The sequence below is a fragment of the Ailuropoda melanoleuca genome, chromosome 14 (genome assembly GCF_002007445.2).
Source record: "Ailuropoda melanoleuca isolate Jingjing chromosome 14, ASM200744v2, whole genome shotgun sequence".
NCBI lineage: Eukaryota > Metazoa > Chordata > Mammalia > Carnivora > Ursidae > Ailuropoda > Ailuropoda melanoleuca.
The window spans coordinates 2,643,507-2,657,797 of NC_048231.1; the positions used below are offsets into that span (position 1 = coordinate 2,643,507).

The 14,291-nt window shown below is 40.6% G+C and overlaps 1 protein-coding gene across 1 annotated transcript in view; it reads right to left on the reverse strand.

The window, feature by feature from the left end:
* Positions 1-9,843: 9,843 nt before the first annotated feature.
* Positions 9,844-14,291, reverse strand: part of RTN1 (reticulon 1) — a 213,268-nt gene continuing 208,820 nt past the window's right edge. Inside the window, 1 exon segment of the mRNA XM_019800002.2 lies at positions 9,844-10,640. Within this exon segment, the coding sequence (XP_019655561.2) occupies positions 10,598-10,640 (43 nt within the window). The 3' untranslated portion in view covers positions 9,844-10,597.

Here is a 14,291-nt window from a genome sequence, read left to right on the forward strand (position 1 = left end):
TCATGTTGGCCTTAACAATCATTCCTATTGCAAGACCTTGAAGGCCATTTTTTTTTTTTAAAGATTTTATTTATTTATTCGACAAAGGTAGAGACAGCCAGCGAGAGAGGGAACACAAGCAGGGGGAGTGGGAGAGGAAGAAGCAGGCTCATAGTGGAGGAGCCTGATGTGGGGCTCGATCCCATAACGCCAGGATCACGCCCTGAGCCGAAGGCAGGCGCTTAACCGCTGTGCCACCCAGGCGCCCCCTTGAAGGCCATTTTGAATCACAGATTAAATTGTGCATAGTTAAAAGTTTGGTTCTAAGCGAATTTTATTATACCAGAAATTATCATTTAAGAAGTGGTAACTCTTACTTAATCATGATTTCAAAGTTAATGAGAACTCTGAATTCTCAGTTCTGCCAGATGAATGAGCTTCCTTAGTTGAAGAATTAATTGTCACCATGGCCCCAACTGTAACGATTTCTTTTTCTGTTGCAATGTGGATGCGAGTTCTGGTTCAGGACGAATGTGTATGTAAAATTAAGCCATGGTAGAGAGCTCTTTAAGATTTGTGCACTTTCTTTTTTGCTTCTATTGATGGCAGGGTTGTTAGGTAATGCCTTAATTTAAGTACTTCCATCTTCAACCACCAAGATCAAAGCTGCAAAATTGTGTGTTTGGGAAAATACTCCATCCTCTGCAGTTAAGCCCTTAGACTTCCTATGTTCTTCCAATAAAAGCCTACTTATGGTTCATACACTTCAGTGCTTTTTTACGTTACTAGCAGCCAAACAGTCTTGCTGAGGCAGCACCGTTCCTGGGCTAGAGATTGTAGGGAGGGGCAGAGAAACACAGGAAAAGCAGTAGCACTCAGTGGTAAGAGCCCAGGCCTTAAAATCAGACAAAAATGTTCTGGGGCGCCTGGGTGGCTCAGTCAGTTAGGTGTCTGCCTTCTGCTCAAGTCATGGTCCCAGGGTCCTGGGATCAAGTTCTGCATCAGGCTCCCTCCTCAGCAGGGAGCCTGCTTCTTCCTCTGCCACTCTCCCCACTTGTGCTCTCTCTCTCTCTGTCAAATAAATAAATAAAATCTTAAAAAAAAAGGGTTCCAAATCCTTGCTTTATCACTTACCAGTTGTGTAAACTTGTGCCGGTTATTTAAACATCTTTAGTTTCAGTTTCTTCATTTGGACAATAAGTATAAAAATATTAATCACGTAGGATTTTCAAATTCTAAGGATTAGAAATAATGTTTGTAAAGAGTCCAGCATAGGGTCTGGCTCAAAGATGTTATATTATTGCTAAAAGGTTTCATTTTAATAGCCTTAAAATAATTGGCTTAAAATAATCTATTAACTAATAAATCAGATAACTAAATGATATATATTAGTCAATTAGCTAAATACATTTAATATAAACCAATTTAGAAATTAAAGAAAATTAAAAATAAGGAAAATGTTTGTAAAAATGAAAAAAAGTAAACGCACTTTACCTAGTAAGAAACCCTGTAAGACCAGGAGGAAATGCTCTTAGTTCAGCACTGTTCTTCCCAGTGAAGGTTAAAGATCCTACCATTATCTAGTCACACACATGGGTTCACACAGATAACCTAACAGAATATACTAGAGTCCCTGAAGAAAGATCCATTTATTCTGTTGGGAATATATTCTGTGGTAGCCAGCATCTGGGTGTTCTCTTCCACTTAGGGGAAACAAAAAGCCATGGCTACATTCTATTAAGCAAAAAGGAAAGCAGGATCAATTTGCCACCAAGAGATTATAGTGGGGTAGATTCCCTTGTAATCAGAGCACTTTCAAAAAATGTATTAAGCTGAGCAAGTACTGCAGGATTTCTGGATAGTTTGATGGATGCCATATGAAAAATCATAATATTGCCTATTTCAATTTATAGTTATCTCAGACTAGATGCATCATACTCCTTGGACAATTTGTCCATTTAAGAATTTATACAACAAAGAGCTATTTTGCACTGAACCATTAATATGTGAGTATCAGAAAGAAAATACAGGTAACTAAAAGTTAATGACAAGTGTACAAGCCCTGGCGTGTGTGTGTGTGTGTGTGTGTGTGTGTGTGTGTGTGTTGGGGAAAGCCTCATCAAACTCACTGGAAACATTTAATTTTTAATTTTCAAAGTCACCTTTTGAATATAGAGTCTAGAATAATTTTCTGTGGTAGTTAAAAGAACAGCAAAAAGGTACTTCATTACCTGGGCTTTCTCCCTGACAGTCTTGGAGGGTTGGCTGCCTCCTTCCTCTGAAAGCCTCGGTCTTGTCAGAAGGCCCTCTCCACATGATGCTACTTCCTCTGTTCCAGTGACAATGGAGAGGGGACCGAGAAGGCCTGGACTGGGCTCTTTCTCTCTGTCAGCCTGGCCCGCCTCTCAGACTCACACCTGTTCTGCTTCCCCGTGTTGAGAGCTCTGCCCATGGCAGGAGTAAGGTGAGCTCGCCATTCAAACATTTTTTTCCCCAGTCCATACGCTGCCCTTTCATTTTGTGGATCATTTTCTTTGCTGTGCAGAAACTTTTTAGTTTGATGTAGTCCCACTTGTTTATTTTTGCTTTTGTTGCCTGAGCTTTAAGTGTCATATCCAAAAAATCATTGCCAAGGCCAATGTCAAGGAGCTTTCCCCCTATGTTTTCTTTTATGAGTTTTATGGTTTCAGGTCTTATGTTTAAGTCTTTAGTCCATTTTGAATTGAATAGTCTATTTTTGTATATGGTGTAAGGTAAGGGTCTGATTTCATTGTTTTCCGTGTGGATATCATTTCACAGCACCATTTATTAAAGAGACTCTCCTTTCCGTATTCTTGGTGCATTTGTCGATAATTAGTTAACCATATGCTTGGGTTTACTTCTGAGCTTTCTATTCTGTTCCATTGGTCTATGTGTCTGTTTTTACGCCAGTACTATCCAATTTGGATTACCATAGCTTTGTTGGTATCAGGAAGTATAATTCCTTCAGCTCTGTTCCTTCTTTCTCAAGATTGCTTTGGCTGATCAGGATCCTTTGTGGTTCCATGAATTTTAGAATTACTTTTTCTATTTCTGTGAAAAATGCCATTGGCACTTTCACGGGGATTGCAATGAATTTGTAGATCATTTTGGGTAGTATGGACATTTAAGAATATTAATTCTTCCAATCCATGAACATAGGATATCTTTCTATTTGTGTCTTCTTCAATTTCTTTCATCAATGTCTTACAGTTTTCAGTGTATAGATCTATTACCTCCTTGGTTAAATTTATTTTAGGTATTTTATTTCTTTCAATGCCATTATAAGTGGGATTTTTTTTCTTGATTTCTTTTTTGGGTAGATGAATATTGGTGTAAAGAAATGCAACTGATTTTTGTATGTTGGTTTTGTGTCCTGTGACTTTACTGTTCTAACAGTTTTTTAATGTGTGTGGAGTCTTTAGAGTTTTCTACATGTAGGATCATGTCATCTGCAAATAGAGACACTTTTACTTCTTCCTTTCTGATTTGGTTGCCTTGCATATCTTTTTCTTGTCTGAGTGCTCTTGCTAGTACTTCCAGTATTATGTGGAGTAGAAGTGGTTAGAAAGTGCATCCTTTCCTTGTATCATATCTTAGAGGAAAAGCTCTCAGTTTTCCCCATTGATGATAATGTTAGCTGTGGGCTTTTCATAAGTGGCCTTTATTAAAATGAGAAAATTTCCTTTTATACCTATTTTTTGAGCATATTTATCATGAACGGGTGTTGATCTTTATCAAATGTTTTTCTGCCTCTAAGAAGATCAGATGATTTTTTACGTTTCATTCTGTTAATATAGTATATATCACATTGATTGATTTGTGTATGTTAAACCAAACTTGTATCCCAGGAATAAATCCCACTTGGCCATGAATATGATCTTTTTTTTTTTAAAAAAAGATTTATTTATTTGAGAGACAGTGGGGTGGGGAGGAGCAGAGGGAGAAAGAGAATCTTAAGCAGACTCTGTGCAGAGCACAGAGCCCAATGCAGGACTCAATCTCACAACCCTCAGGTCAGGGCCTGAGCTGAAACCAAGAGTATGATGCGTAACCAACTGAGCCACTCAGACACCCCAGAATATAATCTTTTTTTTTTTTTAAAGATTTTATTTATTTATTCGACAGAGATAGAGACAGCCAGCGAGCGAGGGAACACAAGCAGGGAGTGGGAGAGGAAGAGGGCAGGCTCATAGCAGAGGAGCCTGATGTGGGGCTCGATCCCGTAACACCGGGATCACGCCCTGAGCCGAAGGCAGAAGCTTAACTGATGTGCCACCCAGGCACCCCAGAATATAATCTTTTTGATGCTGTTGTTGAATTCAGTTTGCTAGTATTTTAAATTAAGGATTTTTACCTCTATGTTCATCAGAGACTTTGGCCTATAGTTTTCTTGTGGTGTCTGTCTGGCTGTGGTATCAGGAAACTGCTGGCCTCATAAAATGAATTTGGAAGTATTCTCCTCATTTCTTGGAAGAATTTCAGAATTGGTATTTATTCTTTGAATGTTTGGTAGAATTCACTGTAAAGCCACATGGTCCTGGGCTTTTCTTTGTTAGGAGGTTTTGGTTACTATATTGGTCTCCTTATTTGTTATTGATCTGTTCAGGCTTTTTATTTCTTCTTGATTCAGTGTTGGTAGGTTGCATGTTTCTAGGCATTTATCCATTTTTTCTAGGTTATCCAATTTGTTTGCTTATAATCATCCATAATAGTCCTTTATGATCCTGGGGCACCTGGGTGGCTCAGTCAGTTAAGAGACTCTTGATTTTGGCTCAGGTCATGATCTCATGGTCCTGGGATCCAGCCCAGTGTTGGGCTCCGTGCTCAGTGGGGAGTCTGCTTGAGGATTCTCTCTCCCTCTCCCTTTGCCTCTCCCCCTGCTCATGCTCTCTTTCTCTCTCTCTCAAATAAATAAATAAATCTTAAAAAGAATAGTCCTTTATGATCCTTTTTATTTCTGGAGCATCTGTTATAATGTATCTTTGTTCATTTCTGATTTTTATTTGAGTTTTCTTTTCCTCTTAGTCTAGGTAAAGGTTTGTCAATTTTGTGTGTTTTTTTCAAATAACAAACTCATAGTTTTGTTGTTTTTTTCTATTGCTTTTCTATTTTCTATTTGATTTATTTCTGCCCTGATCTTTATTGTTTCCTTCCCTCTGGAACTTTGGGTTTAGTTTAATTATTCTTTTGTAGTTCTTAAAGGTACGATGTTCGGTTGCTTATTTGAGATCTTTCTTCTTTTTTAACGTAGGCATCTATCTCTATAAACTTCCCTTAATACTGCTTTTGCTGTATTTGGTAATTTGTGTGTGTGTGTGTGTTTAAAGATTTTATTTATTTATGCGACAGAGATAGAGACAGCCAGCGAGAGAGGGAACACAAGCAGGGGGAGTGGGAGAGGAAGAAGCAGGCTCATAGCGGAGGAGCCTGATATGGGGCTCGATCCCACAACGCTGGGATCACGCCCTGAGCCGAAGGCAGACGCCCAACCACTGTGCCACCCAGGCGCCCCTGGTAATTTGTGTTTTTGTTTTCACTTGTCTCAAATATCTTTAAACTCCCCTTTGATTTCCTCTTTGACTTAGTGATTGTTCAAGAGTGTATTATTTAGTTTCCACATATTTGTGAATTTTCCCATTTTCTTGCTTTTAGTGATTTCTAGTTTCATTCCACTATGGTCAGAAATGATACATGGTATAACTTTTATCTTCTTAAATTTGTTAAGACTTGTTTTGTCAGCTAACGTGATCTATCATGGAGAATGTTCTGTGTGCACTTGAGAAGATTGTGTATTCTTCTGCTGTTGGATGAAAAGTTCTGAGTAAGTCTGTTAGGTCTGTTTGGTCTATAGTGTTGCTCAAGTCCCTTGTTTCTTTCGATCTTTCTGTCTGGATGTTCTGTCCATTGTTGACTGTGGGGTGTTAAAGTCTACAATTACTGTTTGCTGTCAATTTCCACTTTCAGATCTGTCAATATTTGTCTTACATACTTAGGTATGCTGATGTTGGATGCATATATTTTTACAACTGATATATGTCCCTGTTGAATTGACCCTTTCATCATTATATAATGACCTTCTTTGTCTTTAAATACAGTTAATTGACTTTGACTTAAAATCCACTTTACCAACGAGTTTCATACTTTAGCCTCTTGTGTTGCTGTGTACTGTCCTTTAATTTCTACTTGAAAAACCCTGGTTAACAACCAGGAAGAGCTAATTCCGGCAGAATTCCTTTAGAAGGAATCGTGTGGCCCAGGATATAAAAGAATTCACTTCAATTTATTTGTAAAGAAAAAGTGGCCAGCCAAACTAATTCTGTAATATTGAATATATTGAACTAAAGAAAAATCAAAAAGAAAAAAAATCATTTCTAGGAGCTTGAAGATGGTCCCAATATAAAACAGTAGAGAGGCAGGCTGGAGTCTGAAGGCAAATGGCCTTTCCGCCTGGTTTAGCAGAGCACTAAGCCAACCACTAGACTGGCCAACACCAACACACCGATGGTGGCTCTTTTCTGTCCCCCACCTGCTTCTCTATACTCTGATGAGAGTGCTAAAGTTTGGGTGTCGGGAGCTGCTCCATTCGAGGACAGTGTGGTGACTGCTGGAACCCCATAGTAGTGAAGTGAGGCCCAGTACTCGGCCATACTCAAGCACCTCTGAGTAAGGGATGAGCCATTCCACTTCTTCTCAGCAGTAATTCCCGAGTGGGAAACAGATGGAGAAACAGGCCCAGGCTCTGCCCAGGAGGAAAAGTCTACACAATGGCATAAAGGCTTGTATGGGGCCTGGGGTGGTGGTATGGGTTGAATTGTGTCTTGCCAAAAAGATATGCTGAAGTCCCAAACCCCGGTATATCAGAATGTGACCTTATTTGGAAATCGGGTCTTTTATAAAGATCATCAAATTAAGTGAGGTCATGAGGTTGGGCCCTAATCCAATATGACTGCTATCCTTGTAAAAAGAGGAAATCTGGATACAGAGGGAAGGCCATGTGAAGACACACAGGGAGGAGATGGCCCTGTGCCTGGAGTGAGGCGGCATCTACTAGGCAAGGAGCACCAAGCATTGCTGGCAACCACCAGAAGCTAGAAGAGGTAAGGAAGCGTTCTCTCCCATGGCCTTGCCAACACCTTCATTTCAGACTTCTAGGCTCTAGAACTGGGAGCGAGTAAATTTTTGGTGTGTTAAGTCATCCAGTTTTTGGCATTTTGCTAGGGCAACCCCAGGAAACTAACAGAGGTGGGGAAAGAGCCAAGGCTGTATCAACTATTCTACTTATTTATTCCTGAAATGATCCAGAAAGCACACCACAGCTTCTGTACCTACCTACCCTCTGATGGGTTAGCTTGTCCATAGGCTGTAGGAATTTCGTACAGCTCACAGCTCTCAGGATAACCTCACTCACTCTGGGTCCCTGGGAGGTTCTGTTCTTGGTCCTCTTCTTACCTGTTCATTGAGTCCTCACGTTGTATCCATCACCTCGAATATTATCTTGACTGATACTCTGTGCCCCATGTTCCACTTGGTAAAATTCTATGTCCACACCTATCATTTTGTAAAGGCAGGCGTCTCCTCAGGAAACGTTCTCCACCACTGCCAGCAAATGGAATTCCTCCTAATGAGCAGCTGCTTTTGAAAGGAATTCTGGGCCAAGAGGAGGGAGGAACCTGCTGCAAATGCAGATAAGGAGGAAGGTTAGTTCTACACAATGAAGCCATTTACAGGAAGTGTGATCACAAAGGTTGGAGACTGGAAAGCACACATGGAATAAAGGACGCTCTTCTGTACCTAGTAACCATAAAAAATGGCAGGTGCACCCAACCCAGCTTATTATCTTCCTTCCCCACACCAGGTCTTCTGGGCTCGCTCTCCCGAAAAATGGTGCTGCAATCTCCTGAACAGCTAGTCTGGGGCTAGGGCGAGGCGAGCCAGCTGCCAGGGTGTGAAAATTGAGGAGGCACCAACTCAGGGTCAGCTTTGGTCTTGAAACCCCACATCTAGTCAATCACCAACTCCGGTCCCCTCTCCCTCCATAGCATCTCCTAGTGGCTCCTCTGGGCACAGGGGGTCTCGGCATGTTGGGCTGAGAGAAAGGATGAAGGACAGGTGAATGTCCCCTTATATTCTCACTGTAGCCGCTTTAGCAGAGGCCTACTCATTTGTCACCCGTGTGGTGTTAGTTATGCTACAATCCTCTTCTACTCTCTCCAGCATCCGGCACCCTCAGTGTGTTCACGTGACGCTCTGAGTTCTAAAAAACAAAGCTAAAACCCCTTAGCATTCAAGTTTCTTCCTAGGTGTCTCGACCCAGCTTTCAGCCTCACATGGCACTACTACAACCCCAAGCACCTCACACCCCAATTCAGCTTGTTACGCACTGTTCCCTGCATATGCCATGCACTTCCGTGCCTCAGCATCTTAGGTCACGTTCTTTCTCCATACTGGGATGAACCACCTTCTCCGTCTGGAAAAAACCATACCAGGACCCAGCCGCAAAGTTCACCTCCTCTGGAGAATCCTTCTCTGTTGCTCTGATCTTGGAAGACAGCTCTTCTCTCATGCTGCTTTTATTTAGTTCGCATTTCCCCATAGCCGCCTCCCACCTCCCTCCATCTTGGCTGTTGGCACAGCAACCAGTTGCCCCTGTGGTCGTCACACCACTTTGTGCAGAAGGGAACCTCCATGAGTGCTTACTGAGCCCAAGTGTGAAACGGGTCAAAGGAAGCTTTCTGTAAGTTACTGTTCCTTTTTTCTCCTGCTACTTTTATTCCTCCCACTGTTACTATTTTCATCCACTTCATCTTTGACTTTTGACCCTAACAGTGAAATGGAATAGGCAATTGGATTTTTATGAAAAGCAGCAAGCAATCCTTAGAAGATCTGTCTTGGTGATGGGAGGAAGTGTCCTCTCTCTTATTCCCAGCCCTATTCTCAGTGCTTGGCACACAGTAGGTGCTCAAGAAATAATTACCAAAAGATTGACTTCATAGCATATAAATTGTTGCATATTATTGTAAGAAGTTTATAGCAGCAATGCCCACAATAGCCAAACTATGGAAAGAGCCCAGATGTCCATCAACAGATAAATGGATAAAGAAGATGTGGTTTACATACACAGTGGAATATTACACAGCCATCAAAAATGAAATCTTGCCATTTGCAATGATGTGGATGGAACTAGAGGGTATTACGCTAAAAGAAATAAGTCCATCAGAGAAAGACAATTATCATATGATCTCACTGATATGTGGAATTTGAGAAACAAGGCAGAGGATCAAAGCGGAAGAGAGGAAAAAATGAAACAAGGTGAAATCAGAGAGGGAGACAAAGCATAAGAGACTCTTAATCTTAGGAAACAAACTGAGGGTTGCTGGGGGGTGGACGAGGTGGCTGGGTGATGGACATTGGGGAGGGTATGTGTTGTGGTGAGCACTGGGTGTTGTGTAAGACTGATGAATCACAGACCTGTACCCCTGAAACAAATAATACATTATATGTTAACTTAAAAAATAATTAAAAAATAAATAAAATATTTAGAAAATTAAAAAAGAAGTTTATAGAAGGATTTATATCACTTGCAAGTTTTTAAAAAATGACTTAAAATATCTGCATCAACCCCGCAGAGTACAACATGAAGCATGCTTCCCAGTTTTACTCCTTTTCCATGACTTCCATCAATAACCTAAGGGAGCATATACCAAGTTGGGGTTGGACCCTATGGTCCTAGAGACAGGAGCAAAGTGAGCTTTTGGTCTCAGTCTTCCCAGACTGCCCTCGGAAGACTCTGTCTCTTAGAAATTCTGCATTTTCTGGTCATAGCACAAGAAGAGAGGGAGAAGGTTTTACATTTAGTAACATTTATTTATGCATTCAGTATCAAGTACATAAGTGCAAATATCCAGAGTCCATAATTAGGTCCATTAGGAACTACAGAGAAAGTAATACAAATTGTAATAAAGTTAACATGCTGGTACTTTTTACCATACATGTAAATCAGCCTGTCAGTCCCACACAACAAAAGTACTGCATGTTTTTTTTTGGGGGGGGGGTTATTCATTTATTTAATTATTTTAAGTTATACAAAACTGATTACCAGAAGTATGGTCGACTGTTTTTATTTTTATGTTGTGTGTTGGAAAACACTAAAACATCAGTCTACAATTCTATATATTGTTATTAAAGATGAATCCAACCAGCAACCCAAGGACATATAAGCGGTTTCCACTACTGCATCGGGGCACTTGGCGGGAAAGGCCTAGCCACAGGGGACATTAGAAGCTACAGAAGCATTGCAGAGAGGAGGAGAACACCGAAGAAGAAAAATAAGTTGGGCTCTCACCATCATGCACTTTTTTTTTTAGCAACACAAAATTAAAACCACATCTAATACACTTTTCTCTATACTTTAGTGCTTGACACAAGTGACTCAAATATCCTAAGAGTACAGGAACAGCGTGAAAACAGCTGTTGAAAGTTTGTCTCTAAGATGATGGTATTGGGGGGAGAAACAATCAATTTGCAGTAACATGTAAGAACAGAGCTGTTACCACTCCAGACATTCTGGTTCGTGTCCAGTCCCCAGTGGGAAATCGATTTACTCAGCATGCCTTTTAGCGCCTGGGATTTTAGCCTGAATCCTAAAAAGACAATATCAAAAAATGGTCAGTCATAAGTGTCATTAATGAAATCATTCTGTGACTTCATTACGTGTTCTTGCTTAAACTAGCTAGCTGACCAAATAGCTTAATATTCCAAAAGATAAGATAGCAAAGTATGAGTGTCTGAGAACATATTTCTATGCAGAAGTAGAGACACGTTTCTGTGCATCAAACTGAGACCCAGAAGTGACCGGGACAGGTTCCATCCATGTCCTCTGCTTAGAGAAGGTAGTGGCACTGAGGTCTTCCTGACCTGGTCTGGGACCTCCACACTCCTCTTCATCCGATCTCTAGGCAGTAATAGCACGATGATGAGGCTGAGGATGATGGTGTCTACTATTTATTGTGTCTTCTGTCCAAGTCAGAGTACTTTACAGACATTATCTCATTTAATCCCCAACAACCTTAAGAGTTAGGTATTAACATTCCCAGTATGCAGATAAGGACACAGGTTCACAGATGAACTCGTATAGCTGAGAATGCCAGAAATGGACTCAAACTAGCCTGATTCTGAAGATCCTGTTCTTAAGTGTTTCACTAAAATGATGTGAGTTCCTGTGCTGGGACTTATTCTAATGTGGAGTCAGAATTTCAGAGGTGAAGGAGCCTTAGAGGTAAGAGCCCACCAAGAAATTTCCTTCAAAATTTAGTGTCAGGCAAAACAGGTTCTCTTGAAGAACTTCTGTTCCCTCCTTTCTGATAACAAGAGCTATGTAACTTGCCTAGTTTCTCTTTTTGCTCTAGCTACCAAGAAGTTCAGAGCCAAGTCTGAATAAAGCTCAAATACAGAAACCATGGTAGTTCTCATGGGTAATGTTTTCCTTCTTTTCCTTTTCACAGCCCTGATTGCCAATTTTAACAATTGGATTATACATGTATGTTCATACACTGTATGTTCTCTGTCTTCTCTCCTTTCTCTCCATTTTAACAGGCCTAGACCCCTATCACTTTCTGTGAATTGTGATCACTTCTTAGCCAATCTGATCACCACATCTCCACTCTCCGGTGCAACTCTCCTCCCACTAGATTGTCATCGTGATCTGTGCAAAACCCAGCTCTGATTACATCACCCCGGCATAAAAACAGCAGGGGCTGGCCATTTCCCGTTGGGGTAGAGTCACTCCTTAGAGCATTCAACACTTGACCTCAGCATCTCTTTCTAGACTCTTTCAGTTGATCTTCCTTCTCATTTAAGCTTTAGACACACTGGTTGACTCATTGTTTCCTAAATGACCTACGTTTCCACGCATCTGCCTCTACTTACATTATTTCTTTTTCCTGCAATGTCTTTCCCCTTACCACCCACCTGGCGAGTGTTCCCCCATCCTTCAGGGATGCTACAGGTGGAATGTTTGTGTCCTCCCATCCCAAATTCATATGTTGAAACTTAGCCCCCAATGCGTTGGTATTAGGTGAGGCCTTTCGGAGGTGATTAGGTCATGAGAGTGGAGCCTTCATGAATAGGATTAATGTCCCTAACAGAGACCCCAGAGAGCGCCCTTCCACTTCTACCATGTGAGGACACAGCGAGAAGTCTGTAAGCTGGACGAAGGCCCTGACCAGAGCCTGACCATGCGGGCACTCTGATCTTCGACCTCCGGCCTCCAGAACTGGGAGAAATAAATTGGTGTTGCTTGTAAGCCACCCAGTCTGTGGTACTGTGTTACAGTGGCCTGAGCTAAGACAAAGGCCTTCATTTTTGTGAGGATTTAGTGTCATTTCCATTATCTCTCCAGGTAGGAACAGTTATTTCCTTATCTCTCTGTCCTTCACATTTTATATAATTTCATTGCGGTTCTTACACTGTCTTATACTTATTTCTTTACAGTTTTGTCTGCACCGAGAGCCTGAGAGCTGCACTAGGGTGGGGACCATCTCTTTCATCTTTATACCCTCCGTGCCCGTTGCATGCAGTACCTGGGAAATCACAGGTATGGCTCTTTTTGGAACCAACCGACCAATCAATGAAATAAAAAATTAATAGATGTGATTTGTGCAAGATCCCCAAACTAAGTATTGGACAACTTAGGACTAGAACTTCTATCTTCTAGTTTCTAAGCTCCTGTTCTGGTGTTGCTATAGTTCCCCAAAACACAGCTCTAATTGCCAAAAAGTCACCTGGGGAGTTCATTAAAGTATAGATTCTAGGTTCCCAACCCTAGCAATTCTAATTCTATAGGTCTGTTTTAAGAATCTGGGAACTGGGGTCTTTACCAGCTTCCCCAGGTTCTGGCACCACCAACAGTCATACTATACCAAGCTGCCATTTCTTAATACAAAACAATGACTACTTTGGCTTCAATCTATTGATTTTCATCAGATATTAGTTGCATTTGGGTCCCAGGTGATAATTTCAGGCATTCTGAAATGTGCTGTAGATCTGATCCAGATCCAAGCTCACCATGAATTTAAGAGGAAGAATATGAAGAGTACACAGTAAAAACCAAAAATCTTCATATACTGTAGGAAAGAACCTAACGGATGATATGCAAATCAAATAGCAGAAGAACTTTAAAGTGGTTGTTTTGTTTGTTTTGTTTTATATATCTTTGGCTGTCTAAAATATTTCCCTTTAATTCTGATCACCACCTACGTCCAGCCATGTGATTCTAAGATTATGAGAGGGAGTTTGTGTCAACAAAGTCTAGCCCTTTTATGGCATGTATTTCCAGTGGGAGCCTAGGTCAGCTTTTGATGAAAACAAAATCGTTAATAAAATGACAACATATGGGGCGCCTGAGTGGCTCAGTCCGTTAAGCACCAGCCTTTGCTTTCGGCTCAGGTCATGATCCCACGGTCCTGAGATCAAGCCCCGCATTGGGCTCCCTGCTCAGTGGGGTACCACGCTGCTTCTCCCTCTCCCTCTGTCCCCCAGCTTGTGCTCTCTCTCTCTCACTCTCTATCTCAAATAAATAAATAAAATCTTTAAAAAAAAAAAAAAGGAAAGTTAAAAAAAAATAAAATGACAACACAAAAACTATCATTTTAGATGGAGGTATATTTACAAACACTAATTTAAGAGTTATGGAAAACTAAGATTAATGTCCATTTAGCTGTGGCTACTTACAACTGAATACTATACAAGACTCAGGTTTAAAAAGCAATGGTGTTAATTAAATAAGCAAATAAACACACACACTTGTTGAGTCAAAATGATGTACTAGAAAACATAACACCTGTTACAGATTTTTAAAATTCCTCAAGTTTTATAAACAATTTCAGTGGCTTATAAAATTAGTGGTATTTATTGCTGAAAATGTTTGTTAACTTGATTGTTTTTACTTCAGTTAAAATGTTATAAATTAATTTTAGTTTTCTGAATCAAGCTTCCTTCTTTCCTCCAACCCATCTTGTTCTTGGACATAAGCCAGTCCCCAGATAGAGCTTAATGTCATTCACTCATTAAAACTCATTCATCATGATACCTGAAGTAAACCACTGGAAGCTTTATTTAATTGAGAGTTTTAAAATGTATACTTATTTTCTGAAGTAATATGATTGGGAAAGGTGTGAATACATGACATGAATGAGTGAGTGATCATAAATCAACTTACTATTTTACTATCCCTTTATCACTCCTCTCTAATCCCCACAAAGCCTGCCTAAGGCAGTCTCTCCTTCTTCGGAATT